We start from the raw sequence: 21,446 nt of genomic DNA on the forward strand, positions 1-21,446 counted from the left end.
TTTAATGGAACCCCATTTCTCTAATGGTACCAGGGTGGATCGGCTGCCGTCGGGTAAAAAATGCAATGTTTTAATGAGTGCAGTGCAGGCACTGCACCACTTTTATTTGTGTGTTGCACAGGAGGTTGACCGTGCATCGTGGCTCAGTGTTGAGGGTTTCATGTAGTGTGAGATTTGTTGAGCACATACAACATCTTTTGGGGCAGCAAGGCAAAGCGGAAAGAACAGTGGCACAACTGATAAGTGCTACCCTTGGTGTTTTCGGCTTTTGGACATGACAATTTTGAAATGCAATCAATTTGGGCATTAGGATATTTTGACATGTATCTATGGAGATCCCTTTCGGTAAGGGTACTAAGATTGATCGCATGGCACAGGTGGATAACACAATGTTTTTATTATGGCATAGCGGTCGGCGCATCGTTTTTAATTTGTATATTGCAAGGGATGGTCACAGGGCCTCGGGTCCGGTTTTCAGGGTTTTTTGAATATTAGTGTATTGTTTTGGGCTCAGGCAGCCTCCGCGGGTAAAAGTGTCCTGCAAAGCCATTTTGAAAAGTTGCCCACCCTATTGCAAAGGGCGATTTATCCAGGTGTGAGTTTTTGGGAAAGCATTTTCTGTAAAGTCGTGAATTGACGCGATTCACGTATGATGGTTTGAGGGCCACTTTTTTGAGGCCAGGCGTGGGCCACTTTTTGTTTTTGGGTATCCGGGCCTATTTCTTGTCCCAGTCCGACCCTGTCTCTTTCGCCTACTTTTTCATTCCCAATAGTTGGAAGGCGACCAAACTCCTGCCGAAACAGCCCTGAGAATTCAAATTGTATATCTTTGCTACAAACCACTGCCTTCTGGAATAGGTGCACTACACAATACCGTATGCTTTGTACGCTGCCAGTCTCTACAGTGGGCAGGTAACGAGGAGCAGCTTAACATTCCTTTATTACTTTCGCTTTCATACCAAACGTGACCACTTCACCCCTCCTATTTTCACCACTACTGTCTTTTCAGTTCCTCCCTCATTGAAATATTTGGACCCTCTATCACTGATGCAACACTAAAAGAACGTGTGTAAAATCCTGCCTCTACTGTCCCCAATCTCCTCACACATTACCTCAATGGCAAACCCCAAATGATCTGTTAGCACATGCCTGACCGAAGTTAATGGAAAACCTTCTTTCCTGACAATTCAATGTTTGAAACCCCCAAATGCTGTCCATGGGCACCCTTTGTTCTCTGGGTGATCAGTTTTGATCCCCGATTGTGCTTCTTTTCACCCGCTTATGCAACTTACAAAGCCTGCACCTTTCCATCTACTCATTAACATGAAACCTAAGCTTCATAGGGCCTCATTAGAGCTATGGTGGACCTTTTGCCTGAATCAACAACGGGGGTGATTACCACTACTGCCAGTGGTAATATGATGGGTTCTTCCGCTTATAGGAATGCTGCCAGTACGGCGGTAAGAGATGAGAATTTCCAGAATCAGTGCCTCTCTAGTTCAAAATCATTTTTGTCTATTTCCTGCCACACCATGAGGATAGAAATGGATCATGTACAGGAGCAGATCATACGGCTGTGCTACTATTTGTTCCTAATGTGTATAAGGGTCTTTATTGACCCTCCTCTGCACTGCAGTTGACTTTTTTTTCCAATTTATTTATTTGCTGTTAAAAGGTTTTAATTGAAACTGTGCAACAATCACAAGGGGTTAAACAGAAAAGCCACAAATGTTCTTTAAAAACGATTTCCAGTACAATATAAAACACAATAAATGTAAAGCTACATTTCTTGTTTTTCAAAGCTTATCCAACATCGGTATTTCAAAACATTAAAAAATATTGTAATTTAAAACACATGTTATTAAATGGGGTAAAAAATAATAGCCATAAAGCATCTTGAATGGTCTTTAGCCGATGGAGTTTAACTACTGTTTTTAAATAATATTTCCTAATACTCATAGGTTTATCACATGCAAACATACTGTGGATAAGATCTTGCATTGCACAATAACAAAGAGGGCCAATCAATGATATCCCTATAATCTACATTCTAACAGCCTCCTTCCTCTTTAGATGGCAGGGCTCCAAAGATATATAGAGTGTATGCGCTTTCCATTCTGAATTTTCATAGCATCACCTGTGGCTTTGCCATCCAGAAAATGCGATCCAAGTGCTTGCAAGTGAGACAATACTAACCATGCTGCATGTAGCTCTCTGTGCTAATACTACCCTTAAGTTATATTAGGTATTGCTGCATTTGTTAGCAGCTCACTCGCTACTAGCTTCAGTTTCTCTCTCACCCAGTTTACGGTTTTCATCACATAAGGGCGGGACTGTATTGATTGTCATAGGAAATTGGCCTGAATACCCCACTTGGCATGTAATCCCGAAGGAAAGCCCCAGAGCAATCAGGCCCACTGAAGAAGATTCAGGCATCTGTGGAAACTCACAACCTACATACAAAGATCAGGGATCTTCAGTGGAGGTGGAACCAGGCTCAGGCTGGAGCCAAACAGATGCTTGTAAGGGACTTGTTTTATCTTGATCACCTATTAACTTGATCATTCCATGGGAGAGAGATGGGTAGTCCAAGAGGGAGCTAGAGCCAGAAATCCCTACTGATCTCTGGACTAGAGATTTATTTATGTTTCTTTAGGAATACTTCCACATGAAAATAGTATTCCCTTTAACCTTGGAACTAGCCACCTTGAACTCAGTAATTGAAGAAGCTAAATGTACAGCTACCAAAGTTCAAATATTCAGCATAGGGTACAATGGTTGATGACAAATGAATCCCTATTATCTTAAAAAATCTTCTCTTAAAAATAATCCTAGAAGGCTTCAAACACGTTATGGACTGTTTGTCATTTGGTAGTGATGAAAGGTTCATTCTGAATTCCTTTATGGGTCTAACTGGCATTATTGAGCAGGTTCTAAGATCTAAATCAATATGCAATAGGAAAGATACTAATCCAAGTTGGTTTACCAAGGAATGATGTATGGCTAAACTAAAACAGATTTAGGAATAACCATGCAAATAATTTGGCTTTGGTTGCGGCATGCACCAAATATAAAACAGTGATGGGAGACCAAACGATTCTGAAGATGTTAGATGGGGTGGGGGTACACAAAAAAGTCCAGGTGACTTTTTCTTACTTCACATTTTTTTAGAAGCCTAATAGTTTTGCTCAACTGGCCCTCCAACAGCCGGGCCAGCTTAGCTAAATCCAATATTGGATTTGGTGATAGATGGGGAACTGTAATACAAAGGACTCTAATAGTTTCTGGAAATTGGTTGCAAATGGCAGTACAACTCACTCTGTTGATGATGCTATAAACGGGAATATTTCAGCAGATGCCTGGATTCATTACTATAGTTCTGTTTATGAAAGGGCGTGGGAAGAGGAAGGGGTGAAACTAGCAATTGTAATAATCTGGCACCTGAATGTCCTCTTAAAAGTGTAGACACTTTGGTTAATGAGCTCCAGACGGTGATTGAAAATATTAAACAACAAAAATTACAGAAGGCTTCTGGGCCTGATGGTGTCCCTGGGAACCCTATTAATCCAATGTTGAGGTATGGACTTCCTATTTTTAAGGCTATTTTAATAACTAGAGATTTACCTCCCACCTGACATTTGGGTGTAATTGTTCCCATTTTTTTAGAAAAAGGTAATCCTTGCTTACCTAGTTGCTATCGACCAATTGCCTTAATGGTTGTTTCCCTGATGACATTATAGAAAATGATATAAGCTATATGAGGTTGCCAGTCATTTGGTCGAAAACCAAATGATCGAATGCCATTTGGTCGAATGCCAAATGGTCTAAAAAAAGGTCAATTTTTTTTTTATAGGGGGGAGGGGGGTTTGCCCCCAACCCCACTTTTTCTTTTTTTTTTTTTACCAACAAAAACAAAAAAATATATAAATAAATAAATAAAAAAATTCGACCTTTTTTTTCCGACTAATTGGTATTCGACCAAATGCTCATTCGATCTTTTATTTTCGACCAAATGACTGGACAGCCTATATGACTGTGTAGGTATTGCTAAAATCCTACCCGAGACTCATCTCGGGTTTGCCACTGGATTACAAAGGCTGAACAATGTTTAAATATATCCCAACCGATCAATAAGTATTTCTTGGTTAACTAGGGGAAACTCTATCTTGCCTGCATGGATCTTTTCATAGCAGTCGATAGAGTCGATGGAGCGATTTTATGTCACCTACTTTCATTAGAAACTGATCAGGAATGTATAAGTATTTTAAGCCACTTTTATTCTCGTACTGAAGCTTTTGTTATTTATGGTAAAGCTGATGAATGTACTAGCACTTTTTCTATTAATCAAGGAGAGGTGCACGCCAAGGATGTGTGATCTCACCACTTTTATTTAACCTGTACTTAAGAGATCTGGATACCATCCTCCTTAAGGCTACAGTACATGTGCCTAAATCTCATGATCGATTTATACCATGTCTGGCTTATGGCAATGACATGGTGTTAATGGGAAGAAATTAATCTGCTTGATAAAAATTGCCAAATTCATATGTAAACTTTCGGAATAATAAACGGATGGCAGTAAACCAGTCTAAATCGCAGTTCATGATCTATCAAAGAAAGAACAAGCTGAATCATTTGTATTAATTAGTCATCCGATTCTCAGACACTAATACTTGGTGTGCCTGCATTGACTATGCATCATCTCATGTAAAACAAGGAAATATGGGTATCCTACTATTTTCCTCTACGTATGGTGGTCAGGCGGCTCCCCCATACAATAAAGTTTTATGAGGCTACGTCTGTGCGTATTCAACTTCATGGTGCAGATTTATGGGCAATACAGAATCTACGTCAACATGTCCTGATTGAGAGCACATTTTTGAAAGTTTTGCTTTGGGTTTCTCATGCAACTGCTGAGGAACTCCTATATTATGAGACCAGTGTCCCCGTTACGAGATGCCTCTGTTCCATGACCTTCAGTATGCAACTGCTCGATTATGGACCTCTATCTGGGCCATTGATAAAACTATCCATAACAAGGCTATCTTAATCGATGCCTTAAAATATGGAGAAGGCTTTGGCTACTCCATGGATAGTTTATGTTAGTTAGGTTGTAGTCATCTATGGAATCAACCCGAGATGATAAATAGGAAAAATGTAAACAAACTTTAAAAGGTTTTTCTGAGAAAATCAGATTTTATTTTTACCCACACAGCTAACCATAAGTCTTCTGTCCTAGCTTATTTACCTCATTTACCTTTTCAGTGTTCTTCTTCAAACAGTGTAACAAACTATTGGTCCCCCAGCTTGGACTAAGTGATCAATAACATTATGATTATGTGATAACGTATCAACTGAAGCTAATATGCAAATGCTCTTGTTTTGTAATTGGTAGACATCCAGCGTACATATTTTTCATTACTGTTGTTAAAACATTTAATTAATCAATGTCGTGTTGTTATTTTTATTTGATGCACGCTCAGGATGTATGTTGTTTGCTGGGCACTTTGTTGATTTTTGATCAGTGCTATGAGAATAGGAAACAATATGATAAGTAATGTATAATAGTAAGATGAATTGCAATGCAATTTGAAGTATGGTGTTTTATGTTTTTATATGCATTGAGTTTGATGAATTGTTGTATTTGAAATACACTGTGAGTGCTATAGGAAAAATAACAAAAACATAAGCAGAACTTCCATAATTTTAAAATGTAAAAAATATGAATGTATACATTTATAAATATAAATTCAAAAAAATATAGGGTATTACATGACCGTATTCCAGCTTGTAATCATGGAGTATATACCATTGGTGGCATTTGCTTCGCATTGCAATGGTGGTAACCCCAAAGCTGTAATATAGCAGGTATTAAAACAGTTTACAGATACTGCTTGTTTTTAGGGTTAGTTCCATAGCTTTAATGAAAGCAAAGCAGTCTGGGATCTTGGAAAATTAGAATCACACTCACACAGCACTGGGCGGTGTACACGGGCGTCATTATGGCTCCCATCGGAAGTGACAGTGTCCTGGGTATAAGTGGATCCACCAGCCCTGAGACCAATATTTCTCTGAATACTTCCCACAACAAGAAAACTGAGAGCACTATGAGGCAACTGAGTGGAAGAGGGTGGGCAGATAAACGACTTTATACGAGACATTGTGCCCGTCAGAACCTACGTTGCTAGTGACGTACGTAACTTGCTCGACTAATGGACAGTATCCCCTTAGCAAATTCCTTATCATTGAAAGATCATCCCACCGATGTCCCAATTATTTACTTATTTTCTAAGGAAGGACAAGCCTCAGTGGTCCCCAGGACAAAAGCGACAAAAATCTCACCCGAAGAACATTCCAAAGTTCCACGCCCTGTGGCAACGCCATAATAACCAGTGGGCCAGAGGAGGGGGTGCAACTTATACCCTGGTCGCCTCACTTCCGCTGGGTGTCGATAGCACACCCTTGCAGCACCACAGGTATGGGTGGGACCACCCAGTGTCATGTAATTGTGACTTCAATGTTCCAGGTTCCCAACCATCAAACTGAACACTTCAAAGATAAAAATGAAAAGCTGCAGAAGAGATTATATGCATCAGAAATGGGTTTTTAAGGAATGACACTAACAAGACCATTAATATTATTACATTTTATGGACGGTAGAGGAGTCCGCTTTATTCTGCTGGACAGCCCCAGATCCTACATCTCAGCCAGACATGCTGCCAGTAGCTCTTTCTCCTGTCTGTCACGTGGGCCTGTTAGTCTTTTTGTGCTGGTATTTCAGACCCCTACCTCATTCCATGCTGTGCCACAGGCAGGGGTGGACTGGCCTATAGGGACCTCTGGAGGTTTCCCGCCAGGCCTCTGCACCCTGGGCTTCATTTGTGTTGTATTTCCAAATGTTCCCATAGGAAAAGGGTTGGACTTGCTGAAAATATGTAAAATGGGGCCACTTTGACAATTATTTCCAGGGCCTCTTTTGGTTCCCAGTCCACCCCTGGCCACAGGTTCGTTCCCTATTGGTTCTTTTAGACCTTTCTGAGATTCTTTTGATCCCTTCTCCACCTGGGTTCTTCCACCTTTAGTGACTCCATTCCACTTCTCTTTTCTTTGCCTCCCCCTCCCTTTTCGAATGTTTCTTCTTTCCTCTCACACCAGCTCTCCCGTTTTAGTTTTGGCTAGTAGGTGGCACTTAATTACAACCTATAAACCCAAACTATTTCATTGGAAGACTGCTAGGAGGAAACTGACACGTGGGGATGGACGCACAGCTTGAGTGTTATTTCCCCACCCTTTGACTGCCCACTGCCACAATAAACCCTATGGCCATTAACTGTGTATGCTGTGTGAGGAAGTGCACAGGGATGTTGAAACTATGGAGCACTGCAAGATGGAGACTGGGGGGGCGTCGAGGGGTTTGGGGGCCTATACATATGGGGAGTCTTTGTGTTCTCTCCTAGAATCACAACAATGCACATGGGCCTTACATAACCCATGTGTGCCTGAAGCCAATGAAAACCTCCGAGGGTATTGGAAAAACATCCTTGTGAAATCTGGACTGCTCTCACGGCACCATGCTAACATGACTCAACACCAAACACATATTTAACAGACGTGTAGCAAATCAATATTTCAGTGTACATAGTGTACTCTCTCCTTTTCCTGCCCTTCTTCTCATTTCCTCAGAGGAAAACTAAAACCAGCATCTGAAAAGATACCCGTCTTCACTGGGAAGTGGAAAATGGTACTGAGAGACAGTGTAAGACTTACTGTGGCGTTCTGTCTCAGAACTCTCAGGACTGTCTTTAAAGGAGTCCGTTTTCTCTTTTGTAAGCGCCTGTCTTTTCTTTTGTTCCCCAGTCTTGCTGAGCAGGTTTCTAGTGCTGATCCAATCAGGGAGCACCACTTCCATGGGCTCCGGTCCATCATCTACAACAGAATCAGCGATCCTGGCAAGAAGGCGCTCTGCTACAGTCAGCGACAACAGCACGGACGCAGGAGCGCTGCTGGGAAGCCTGGGCATGGTCTCTACAGTTTATCCAGGCACATCAGATACATATGCAAGTCACAATACATACACTTCCTCTCTGGACTCAACTGGTGCACCTGCTCTACGCCACACTCAAACGACTGGTGGCAGCAACACACATGCGCACTCAAAGGAAGACGGTCTCAATGCAACAGAAACTGCTGACCTTACTGCATCATTAAGACATCAGTCGGCTCGTGGCACTCACACTCCTCCGCAGACAGCAAATACCTCAGGGGAAGACTGGGTGACCATGGCATCACTGCCTCGCGAGTACACAAATGTTGAGGGGGTCAGCCAAGGCAAACTGGAAGTCGCCATTCCCTCAGTGAGTGACGGAAGCCCAGCAGTGCTCTGGGAGGTCACCGTGCCGGAGATGCTCCGCATCTCAGGAAACAATGGAACAGCCTCGCCGGAACTAGCGTGGCCATCGCATGCAGAGATCCTTGCCATGGCGATGGGGTCATTCATCGTCACGGCTTTAGTGAGTAAGTCATGTTTTCTACCACTTTACAAAGCATGTTTTGCAGAATGTCTGTGGTGTGATTGGCTTGCTGCTTGCCTGGAGCAATCATCCTTCTTGGGACACCTACTATAGGAAAAAATCACAGCAATAAGGCACCGGGAGGGAAAGTCTCCTGGTTGTCTACCTATGTCAGCAGCCCTAGTTCTGAAATTGGGAATGTGGGGAAAAAGGTCTAATAATACACACCATGTGTACATCAAACTAATACATAAAGGCTCCGCACAATGATCTACTGGACAGCACATATATTAGCAATATTCACATATATTTACGTCTCTACTTATTATTGTACTAGGAATATCAGCTACATGTAGTTTCTATCAAAGGCCAAGCTTTCACAATCTATCCATATTTATAAAAGTGAAAATGTGTGGGTGGCTGGGTTTGTGGTGAAGCGTTGTTCCTTATACAATCCCACACTGTTAAACCAATCTGCACTACATTTTTCATAGTTACCTGTTAGGACACTCCAGACATTATTGGCCACACGACATGTGGACACCACACCCGTTTCCCCGGATTTCAGCACAATTAAAAATGTGTTTGTGGGTTTGTGGCTTGGTGAAGCATTGTTCCTTATGCAATTCCACACCGTTTCATCAATCAGCACCAAATCATGCACAGAAACGAACTGCACCCCGCCAAGGTGAGGCGACAGGTGGGGAGAGAGCGCAGCCGGTCCCAGTATGCAGCAGCACACCAACTCTCTATCTCCCCCCAACGTCTGCTCCGGGGTATGCCAGTCAGCTAGCCACACGTGCTCATTCTCAGTGCAGTTTATTTCAGGGTGCAAAGCACATCACGCGATAAGCGAATAAGGAAATCCGAACAGCGACCTACAGGATCATGGATTTTCAACAATTAATGAGAGCGTTATCATGTCTGTCCACAGAACCTGTTCTGAGAACGTGCACGTTTGCTAGATTTATAAATGTAAATAAACATACATTTCTAAAATACATAATACAAATAGTACAACATTAAATCAATTCATCAAGGATAAGTTAATGACATTTTCTGTTAAGTTTAAAAAAAGGCCAAATTATGTATGAAATGTCCAAAATAAGAATGCCACATCATGTGAGTTTTCGAGTAGCTTAAATACAAGTATTTTAAGTTTTCCACTTCCCCGGGGACCCCACAAAACCTGCCAAACCAGCCATTCCTTGTCAGTTACTGTCAAGCTCAAGAATAATGAGTCTCAAGTAAATTAAAACAGAACTTCATATATTGTTTTCATATATCTTTGTTCCAGATTTTTTAATGTCATTCTATTTTGCTTTGTGTGGCAGATAACATTTAGTATAGTCCATGTACATATTCTTTTTTCTACATTTTTAGAAATATCTTAATGGTTAATCTTTTCTTCTACATTTTTTAAATTACAAATATTACATTGTATACATTATACGTGAAACTATTTCTGTTTTCTAAAAAACGTAATTCTAAGGTTTCTCATAAAATATTACATAAAGAATTATTTTGGGTATTAATCTTATAATAAAAATGTAACCTTTTTATTAAAACCATACACTCCAAGGAATGAAGGACTAATTCTGTGTTAATTAGGGAAAACCCCCAAAAGACTGAATTTAAAAGACCAAATGGGGCATTTGTTCGAATTTTGGGGCGAAGGAAAAGTTCGAGCAGCTGAAAAAATTCTACCAAATGCCCCATTCAGCGTCATCATAGTGAACAAGGGGCGCAGAAGCTGCAGGGGTTTCCCACGTACCCTCGTTCACTATACTCTAAGCAGGGGTTGCAGGGATGTATACAAAATAAAAGGAACCTGCAGCGCTGGTTCCCGATCACGGAATGGGAACAGGCTTCGCAAGGACAAAGTGAGTCGGCGGCACACAGCAGAGTGTGCCGCCAATGGGTAAGTAAGTGGGTGGGTGAGATCAGGGTATCCGACATGGCTGCAGAATGAAATACTGAATGTTATTTTCGTACAAATAACATTCGGGCATTTCTTCCTTGGTCATTTCGAATACGACCAAATCACCAGAATTCTTAATACGTTCAACAGAGGTAGTTTGGGGTAATGATAACGCAATTTTTAATATTTTTCTCTCCAAAATACAAAGCCATCTCTGATCACTATACAAATCAATTTCAGCGTCATATAAAATGCTAAGTACAAGGTTCTAGTGATAAACCATAATCAAATGAAAGCCCTCTGTGCAGGTGATCAAATTCCTGCAAGGTGTCCATCCTGGCCAAGGTCTTTCCTATAATATTTTCCTGATGGGTCTTGCTCAATTCGTATGTGGGGATCCAAAAGCCTAAATATACTACTACATATGCCGTTTCTAGTTTTTGTATACTGAAGTACAGGAATGTTTTTTCTGGGCGTTTCTTTAATTTGTTAAAGTCATCATTTTAATTTTTGAGATGTGAATTTATGACTTGTCTGCATTGTATTGCCAAACTTTATTGAGGCTCCGTTGTATGCCCCACCGCTCTGTGATCAAGGATGACTGTGAAGGAAAATGACAAACAGTAGGTCAGTATTGGTAGAAGACAATATTCTATATTGAAAGCCCAGAAGGAGGGGCACAGTAAACAGTGATAATGCATGTGGTTTACCAAAGGTAAATGGGCCTGTGTCTGGATTAAAACACGTTGTGGCTGGCCTGTGAAATAGATCTTAACAACATGTCAAATTGGGGTGACAAGATATAAGGTTCGGGATTCCCAGAAACCGTAGGAGGTGATAATTATAGATCTGGCCACTGGAATAGACCTCGAAATGTATCCGATCCAGTAGTCGACATCTTAATGTGAGCATGACTCGCGTGAGATTGAAATTGAACGACCAACATAAAGCTAGACCTACCAAAATGTACCAAGTGTCTAACATTGACATAAAATAAGAATAGTGTTGGTGATACAGATATCAGAAGAGAGGAGAGTAGACATTCGGGGGCGGTGCAGGGTACAGGGAAAAGGGCATGGTGCAAGGATACGCCATCAGAAAAAAATGAATAAAATAAAAAGTGTCGACTTTGTAAACGATTAACATTTTGAGATCAACTTTTAGACCATAGCTTGGGAAGGTTGACATGTGCTGTGAATGTGAGATCATGCAGATACTACATGATAAACAGGTGAATGGAGGAAGGGGACCAGATAAGGGCACAGAGAGGAGTCATAGGTCCAGGATATGTTCAGAGGAACCCAGCATTTTTAGGAGAGGAAAGCAATGGAAGAAAGCAAAATAATTCTCTTGAGGAAGCCAGTAGGGTACAAATGGAAGGCACAGGAAGGTACATGCAGCAGTGATGAGAGTGAGTGTGAAGTAAGAACCAGGTTTCTAGAGGAGCGAAGGACAAAGGGATATTGGTTTTGGCGATTGTCCTTAGTCTAGTAAATGTGCCATCATTCTGAGATGACATGCGTCCATGGGGAAAATGTGCACTTTCATGATTGCACAAGTGTCTGAGAAAGGTCCATTGAGCAATCATGAAAGTGGAAGGCAGAAGAGGAGTAGTGGTAAGTGGGGAGAGAGGGGACACATTGCCTTTGGAAAGGGAGGAGAGAGTGAAGGTGTTCCCAGAGTGTCCCACTGATAACAGAAGCAGGGAACTGAGGTAAGAGGGAGATGGAATGTGGCTGGAGGAGAGATCCCCAGTGAGCAAGCAGGGGGGAAGGGAAGGAGGCAGGAGGACAAGGAGATGGAGACCTACATTGTGGTACTCTCCATGCAGGTAGAAAAGAATGGGGGAGAGTATTTCACTTGATTAATTTAACACTCAGTAAATACACCTACATTTGATCCAGAAATAGCAAACCTGTTACAGCACATGTTTTGGTTTGTGATGGACTGTACCAGAAGAGCAAACATTCAGTTAACAAAATTGACTACAGCAGTCTTATCTTTCTATATGCCCAAAGTTAACATGCGCCCATTTTAAGAAGGTCACAGATGATGAAGTATATTGCCATACTGATGGATGCACATACTTGTGCGAAAAGATATTCCACTTAATATTCATTGTGCTAGCTGATTGATGTTTGTTGGTAAAGGCAAACTATCAGTGCACCTATGTTTTTATGTTACTCTAGCTCAATGTACTTGCAGCATGTTAAATTGTAACATCAAGTATGCACCTGGGCAGTCCCAAAGGTTGCTATTGATATCAATTCTGTGCATGCGTATCAAAAAACATAAGATCAGTGCATCAAGTACGGATGTACAATTCACCAACATTGAACCTAGTTATGCACAGAAGTCTTAAAATAAGTTACAAAAAAACTCTGCGAATCTAGAATTAGACAAGAAGGCTATCTTTGATCTGGAGAAGGATGAACTATAACTCTGCATTCTTGAAATCTCTACATTGGTTACCGAAAGCACAAGATATGACTTTCAGTAGCCTATCCTTGGTTTAGAAGCCTGTGGCGGAAAAGGGCCTGACTGCGTAAGCAAGTTGGCCACCCATCACATTTGGACTTGGCTCGTCAGATCAAGAAAGGCCATGCCAATCTGCCCATCTAAGCTTGAGAAAGAAAATCACGCAGGCAGAGCTGTCAGGTTTCTGGACTGCCAACTAATGAAAACACTGGGGGTCCTAAGTAAATCCCCTTTCCAGCTGGTCAGCCCTCGAGAAAGCCAAGTTCTTGAAAAGAGGCTCAATTCAGAGGACTATCCACTCAGATCTCAAAGCAGATCAAGCAGCACTTGGCTTGGCAAACACCCCTGGTGATCCCAGGATCTGCAAAGTGGGCAAAAAGCAACATGTATCCGTGTTATAAAGTAATAAACTCAACCCTGTAAACTATGTTCTGATTCACTTGAGTCAAATCAAGAATAGTGGCAGATGATAGTTTGAACTAAATGCAAATGATACCAGTTCCCAAGTGAAGAGAAGAGGATCTACTAGGAAACTAAAATATTACACAGAAAGGAATTGCTTCCTAAAGGACAAGGTGGCCATGTAGCTACAGCCAATAATTTATCAGACATTGGAAAGATTAATGCCAGCTAAGATAAAGATGGTTGGATTAAGCCACAGATGGCCCTTAATCACGCAAAGAATTAAGGTCCAGTAGAAAATGAACTCACAAAGAAAGATCCAGGTGAGTGCTGGAACCCTGATATCTGCCAGGATCCAAGCGAACAGATTAAACGCCTTTGCAGCTTTCACCTGACATTGAATAGTGAAGATTCCTGTTACTTGTTTGAAAAAAACCAGACATGAGACATCACATACCATAATGCCAGTTTGGCAGTGAGGGGGCACCTCTTTTTCTCCTTTAACACAAAGCTATGCAATGTATCAGCCATGTCCAGCCACCTGAAATTATGAAAAGCCCTAATGAGCTGGCTGTACCCCAAAACATTCTGATCATGTCTAGTAGCTGTCCTCAACATATTGCAAAGCACTTTCAGGCCACATCTGGCATATTGGGCATTATAAAACCAAAAATTAAATCACAAACTCTCCAGCATTAAGACTCCAGCTCCTCTTAAATCCTCCAATCTATGTAGCCGTACAGTAGTTTGAAAGTAGCAGAATTTGCAGCACTCCCATAGGAGTAGAACCCACCTACAATGAATTTAGAGGGGATAGTCGATGAACCTGAAATTTGCAAAAACGTTTCTGGAATGTAATACTTTATGTTGAAACACATGTTGTATGTCAATTTCATCATTTTGCTTTGGTTCAACTATTGACCCTATTTTACAGAATACGTTAAATCTAATTGTGTTAATGCATATATAGGTAAAAAATAAAATATTTACAGATTATTGCAAGACGTTCAATTTCATGGGCCAATGTATATGATATGTTGTGATAAAAACCCAATTTCATGCTTCGACATTTGACATAGATCGCTGTGTGGGTTGCTTCAAATGAGCCTATTTTCAAGTGTTGGTGCTTTTTACAGGTTCTCTCTCCTACCAACTTGCAATTTCCATCCGGAGAAAGAAGACTCTGCAAAGAACCTGCTCTGTGTTCATCATCCAAAACGAAATGCACAAGAAGGACCTGGAAGCAGACAATCGCGAGCCGGAAACCAGGTTCTAGTCAGCCGTTGGCACAAGGGCTTTCAAGCTCTCCACAGAGCTTCCCGAACAGAGACTGGATGCATGCATTCGCCTGCACATACCCCAAATATCTGTATTGGGACAGTCGAAATTTCTGGGACAGTCGAAATTTCCAGGAGCAAAATTAACATCTTAAATTTCTCACATTGATTTGGAAATAAGCTTGACACAGACAGGGGTGGACTTCATGGGTCACAACAGGCATCATGCAAATTTGATTTGACTTCACTTCAAGCTTCATTTGATTTCGATTCCGCAGGCCAGAAGCTACTCTGAAATTTTGGAATCTAAGGTTCAAGCACTTGAGCAAAGCAGATTTTGTGCAGTGACAAGTAATACAACAGGCATACACTTTTGTGCCACTAGATGCTTCCCTGACCCTGTGCCCCTTGGAAATGTGGGAAACAGGAGGGATCCGCCTGCAAGGCTAGGGATGCCTGGCTTTGCAAGAATGGGCAGTAGTGTAACACGTGCCAGCCCAGAGGTTGCAGGGGAGATAGCATAGATGCCATTACTCACCGGCTCCCTCCCGCCACCCACCACTAAACCGGACTGTAGAAACTACTACCGGTCAAAGAGCTGCCAACAGGTGAGCCAGATCATATTAGGTCACTTTGCTGCACTTAGATTGCCAACAGTAAAAGCCATTGCTTGCAACATTCTTGTTGATCCACCTGTAATGTGGGGCTACGGGTATGGAAGATGGAAGGGGTAGGACTGAGGGGGTATGCCCCTGTGAAACAAATCAAAAGCAAAGTGGTGACAGAGATTTGACAGGAGGTATTCTAAGCGCAGCTAAGTGCCATAAAACCTTGCCAGGTAATATATTTGCCATCCTTATTGGTGGTGACTGTACCCAATCCAAGTAGTGTCAGGGCTGTAGATACTGGTTGTTTATGGCAATTTGGTACTTGGATTCAGGGTAAGCTAAGCAGGTAAAGTAAAAAGTAGTCAATATTTCAAAATGTGGAGGAAAACCTTTAGTACTTGCTTTACATATGCCCATCACACGGTTTATTCTATTATATGGCCTGCAGCCCAATTTAATATCTACACTTCACACATGAAGTAAGAAGCATTGGCAAAGCAAATAGGTATTCTTTTGTGTTTACATGGGATAGGCCTTTGCCAGCCACTGCCATAATAGTACTACCTACCCATAAAATGGAAATAGCTGGGAAATTGCATGGGTACATGGACATATGCTGTCAGTCACTGCCAAATGCCTATTTAATATATATATACACAAGTCGAAACTATTGGTTTTGCCAATGTTTGTTTTTAACAGGCCTTCAATGCAAGAAACAGAGGTGACAACACATATCTCTTATTAATCGAGTGGCAGAAGGGGCACTTGGTTAAATACATTTTTAGTACCCTAAGAGCTCATTTACAGTTCATAATTTTAAAAGATATAGATTTGGAAAAGAGTTGTAAATGGAATTGTACATGTAGTGATTCTATTGGTATGCTTCATTTTTAGAGTAAAGGTATACATTTGTTCAATGCATAAAATTATAAAAAAAAGTAAACGTTTTTATATTACACTTTCTTTTTTGATGTAAATCAAATCTCGATTTGTGACATTTTGCACTGTTCACTAATTTTGTGAGTAAGGTTTCTTGGAGAGGGTAAAAGTAAGACATAATGGCCACTGTAATCAAGAAGTAATCCGTGTTGTTGATCCCGTTAGGAGGAAACATGCAATGTCGAAATGTTCTGCTACTATTCACCAGTGTCCTGTCCATGCTAAGGACAACTTAGTGCACAGATATACCTACCTGCTTTGCTTCCATGCTCAAGGGAGGTCTTGATTGGCAAGAAAAAATGTGAACATATCTACATTTTTGGGATCGCCCCCCCCCCCCTTCATTACTTTACTTACTTCAACACTCAGAGCCTTGCAGTCTATATCTGTGTTCTTGCTTCAACTAAAGAGGCAATGCTGATGGAACTTGGCCATTTGGAAGTTAAGTGCCAAATGTTATTGCTGAGCTACACCTAACGCAGGTCCTCTTGTCCATCTTGTGTCTTACTTTATCTTTATATTCAGCATCCTCTATCAAATCCTTGCTTGCTCCTGTCTCCCCTTCTGTACCACCTCTCCAGTTTGTTTTTACGCTGTCACCACCAGTAAATACCAATTGCCGGGAGGTTGTTTGCTTCATCTCTCTTGACCTGCTGTAGCTGCAGGCCCATCTCCCTTTGTGTCTCCCTGCTTTTTTACATTTCTAGACTTAGCCATGGGCTCTAGGCTATCCACAACAACACTTACACCTGCAGTAGGGACTAATGCCTTCTTTATGTTTTCAACGTATGGGGCATTCACCTGTAAATATTTGAAAGATTGAAATGTTTTAACTCAGTTTCAAAGGGAGCTGTATTGGCCACTTGAGGGCTCATTTCATGCGGATCACCTTGTTGTCTTGTGCAAGGCTTTGGAACATAGAAAGTCTAAGGTGTCTGATGGTCATTGGTCAGATTATTTCACCTGCCACAAACTGTCTACAGGCAGATTGCGTGACAGTCAGACTAGATCACTGATGAGTCAGGCTAAGCTAGAGAAAGAATTAGAGAAGTACAATCATCCCTCGAAGGCTGGCTGGCCAGCTAAACAGTAAACACACTCACAAAACAGGCCTCCAACCAAGTGTTTCTGCAGACACTATTAAAGACTCCCTTTCAGAAGCACCTACACCACCACCTGTGGACCTGTTAGACAAACTACCACCATTCCCGCCTCTCCCGAGGGCCCGCACACCACCGACAATGCACAAGAGGGACCCAATATCCCCAAACCACAGCAAGCTGCCATGACGCCCCAGCCACAGTCATCCGCACCGCCACAGAGCCCTCCTCTGGCTCCAACACCACCCCCAGTGCCCCAATAATCACCTCACTTTTTACATTCTACCACCAAAGCCAAACCTCTAGCTTCCTCCACCCCCATTGTTCCCACCCAACACCAACGCCGTCATAGCCTGGAACGCAAGTGGACCTCTGATTACTTACAGAAATCACTCTCTGCAGCAGGCCTGGGTTCACCACAATATATTTCTGCATTGCAGGAACTCACTAAACACGACCTCCAAGTGTCACATGCCTCCATGTCTACCCCCACTGCACACTAGGGATGACTCATCATCCACAACTTCTGCCACCACCCTTATGCCATTGCGCACCTACCCTCATGCCATTACCGATGCTGAACCTGCGAGAATTCACATCCCATGGAGCTCCACTGACCTTTACCATATGGCACAATTCCCCACATTTCAGGATAACCCTGCTGCTTTCATGGAACATTTGAACACAGTGATGGCCTGTTATGATCCCACAATTGGGGACCTTAAACAACTCCTAAGGGCTGTGCTCAAAGACACTCTACACAAACAAATTATGGACAAACTGCAATGGCCTGACACACTGGCTAATATTAATGCACTTACCGCCCTCATTAAAGAAAAATACTCAGTCAAATCTGACTGCTCAAAGATCTCCGCTTGCAAGCAAAACCATTCTGAATCTCCCTCTGTCTACCTATCTAGATTGACTGACTGACTGACTGTTCACTAAATAATAGGAATTGCAAATGCTGGTGTACAAGCTAAACCTGCATTAGTTTCTCATTTGGTGAAGGGTCTCCTTCCTGAAAATTCAAACGATATTCAAAATTTACAGATTGGGTGGCAAGCTGAATCTATTTATGGGATACAGGAGAGTGATTAGTTTGATAATCTGTTTTCGTGAGCACCATCGTGGATGGGGACTATCGTGAAGATGTTGGTTCCTGTGATAGTGTTGGTGATCTTCTGCACCTGCCAGCTGGGGCTTCAATGCTGTTAAAGCGCGTGGATACCAAAGGATGGGTCACCCAAGATTGGAAAGGGAAACAAGAATAAAGAGGACCTGATAAGTATACAGAAATGTGTTAATGCATTATTAACTAAAAGGGGGAATGTTGGGAAGGGGGACGTTTGGCCCACATACCCAAGCACTTTTGGGTGCAACAGAGGCCTGGAAGTGTGCAATAGGGGCTCAGTGAGGTTACGGGCAGAGGGGGGGTATCGACTTGGGTTATAGTGCGGGGAGAGTGGTGTATGCTTTAGCTTTAAAATACATACGACTTAGACACCATCTTAGATATTAGCAGCCATATTGAAATTGAGGCCTAGTTTTGCACTGCAGCCAGAGTCACAGCCTGAGCTACACACATGAAAATAAGTGTATGCATGCAGGAATAGGGAACAGTTTGTAGCATGGGCACTGGTGAGAAAAGCCAGTGCTGCAGAGATTCATAGAGCTTTCATTGTCCCATTTTGCCAGCATTCGTATTCCAGAAGGAATGCATCCTTCAAAGCCGCAAGGGGGTTGAGAGCTCTCTGGGAAAAGCAATCCCACGAGAAGAAGCGCACGAGCCTCTGACTTTCCTTGTCCCAGCTCTCAGTAATAGCACCCAGATGCCCCCATCCCAAGACCCCAAGCATACCAAGGTACCAGTCAGTTCCAAACCACCAGCCATAAAACTGTTGGACCCCAATTGATCAAGAAAGATCAGAAAGCAGGGACCAGTTGCATTCACCATAGGGCACTTAATTTGTGCCACGAGGTGCTGGAAGGGGTAAAATAACATATCCAAAGTGAGTGTTGGGAGCTTTGGACAGGCACCAACATGTCTAGAATCAAGCTGTAGTCTGTTAGATGCAATGACCTCGAAGTATCCGCTTAACCCTTGCCTGCAGTACCAGATGCACATCAGGTTAGAGATAGAGCCTGCATTGTTTTCCTTCACACACATAATCACTGATTAATTGCAGCTTCATGCCTGATGACGCGCAAGGAGGAACCCACATGGAAGAAGATGGACAGAAGGGGCTGGGAATAATGGCCTGACTTCCCTTATGGAGCAGGTAGCCTATGTATAGGGTCTCAACCAACCAGCTATATGTACATTATGTAATTTACATCACTGATGACGCTGTGTGCCTTCATAAAGTGTTGCTCGTACTGATTTTGCCAGAATGTTCTGTGACAGCAGTGTTCTTTGCAGATGCACTTCTATTTTTGTAGAAATAAAACTTTGTTCTCCTTGCAAGAGATGTGCTGGGCCTTTTTCCCTGGTGGGTTGCCTTTTTTCTGGTGTGAGCATTGAGGGGTTTCTCTACAGAAGGATAAAGTATCCTGGAAGGACCAGTGGGAACTGGGGTCGAAAGGATGATAGCACAAGGTGGTTTTGCATCAGAAAGCGGTGAGAGTACTATGCACAGGTTGAGGAGATGGCTGGAAGAATGTTCAAGATCTGGATGGTGAATTTGAAAATGAGGGCGATGTCCATCCTTTTGAAAGAGTAGATCTGGGATTCAGATGGGGAAATATAGACACAGGCTAGTGGGAATCAGGGTTTCACCTGGAAGATGAACTTCCAGGTTGTGTTGGAGCATGAGGTTTTGAATTTACTGCTCAGCTCATGAAGGGCATCTAAGCACATGTTGAGATTGACAATTTCAAGCTTAGCGGGACGATTTGGGGTGTGATGAGTACAAGTGACAGAAGATATGAATGGCAGAGGTGTAAGGGCTGGAAGGTGCAATAAGTGGGGCAGCGGTTGACTGTGGTGTTCGATCTGGGTGTGGAAGAGTCTGTAGTTTGGAAGATGGTACAAAGTATGGCTATGTGTCCATCAGGTAATCAACTCAGGATGTCACTATCACAAGGTCCATTGGGCATGCTGGTTCAGACCATGGGAACAGTCAGTGTACTGCAGATGGCTAGAATGGATTTATCACAAAGATTATCAGCTGGAAAGCAGACAGAAGATGAGAAATGCAGTAATACATTATATTATTTTGCTATAGGTAATGGTTAACAGAGAGCATTTAGGCAGATAACAGATGCAAGGTTGAAAAAAAAGTTCTTTAGACTGCATACTATGCCAGGATAGTTTGTTTGAAGGAGTCTTAGACAGAGCAATCCAATGCACTATTTGGGTGCCCTGTTGAGTTGTCTTAAATAGGGTCTTTAAAGATTAAATAAAACCTAAGCTGGCAAGGAAGTAAGTGCAGATGTGTGCTAACAGGTCCAGAAAAGTCAGGACAGCGAAACAATCTGTGTGGGAGAGCATGGAAGTGGCGATATAGCACATAGCTCTTTATGATTTTTCACCACTCTAAACTAACAACACTCTAAGGGCCTGATTCATGGAACGGTTTCCTATGGGATTGCACCATTATAAAACACTTCCATGAATCAGGTCCTTAGTGGTTGTCGTCTTCTCAACTTAAACGATCATCCACTTGCAATTCTATGTTTATCAATTTTTCTAAAAACTCCAGAGGCTTAGGCAGATCAAGTGTGATACTGGCCACAAAACTTTGGAATCATCGTTCACTTGAAACCCGCAAGATTTAGAGTCTTTCCTGGTTTCGCAAAAAAAGTTGATAACCTTTCTTTTACAACTACGGTTGGTTCTTTCTGGTTGCCTGCCCAGTAGCTATTAACTTATTTACTAGGTCGAGCACTGTAAAACCTTCCCACTGCATGAATTAGAAAAATAGCTAGCTCATCCTCTGGTAAAACCTTTCCAGCCAGAGCGAGTTGTGAGTGGCCTCTCTCTCCAGGGCTGCATCATATCCAGTGCCCTCCAAGAGTAGATGGGCCCAGAAAATCAGGGCTGATCGTAAGAACTGGGCATTTGGGTGAATCTTTCCTACTTGAAACAATGCGCCCGAGTTGCGGAGTCGGTCTGAAGCTGGGATGACTCTTCCAGTGCTTATTGGGGAACAAGCAAGTGGCACGAATAAAATACACTATGAGATTGAGTGGATAACAATAGATGGGTG

The 21,446-nt window shown here is 42.3% G+C and overlaps 1 protein-coding gene across 1 annotated transcript in view; it reads left to right on the forward strand.

Annotated features, from left to right (window-relative positions):
- LOC138492141 (large proline-rich protein bag6-B-like) overlaps nucleotides 1–19,690 on the forward strand; it is a 105,558-nt gene extending 85,868 nt beyond the window's left edge. The window contains exons 2-3 of the mRNA XM_069619132.1: nucleotides 7,858–8,514; nucleotides 14,448–19,690. Of these exons, the coding sequence (XP_069475233.1) occupies nucleotides 7,858–8,514; nucleotides 14,448–14,587 (797 nt within the window). The 3' untranslated portion in view covers nucleotides 14,588–19,690. The remainder of the gene's footprint in view (nucleotides 1–7,857; nucleotides 8,515–14,447) is intronic.
- Nucleotides 19,691–21,446: the final 1,756 nt, after the last annotated feature.

Source organism: Ambystoma mexicanum, chromosome 10 (assembly GCF_040938575.1).
Source record: "Ambystoma mexicanum isolate Mex_15411 chromosome 10, UKY_AmexF1_1, whole genome shotgun sequence".
Classification (NCBI taxonomy): domain Eukaryota; kingdom Metazoa; phylum Chordata; class Amphibia; order Caudata; family Ambystomatidae; genus Ambystoma; species Ambystoma mexicanum.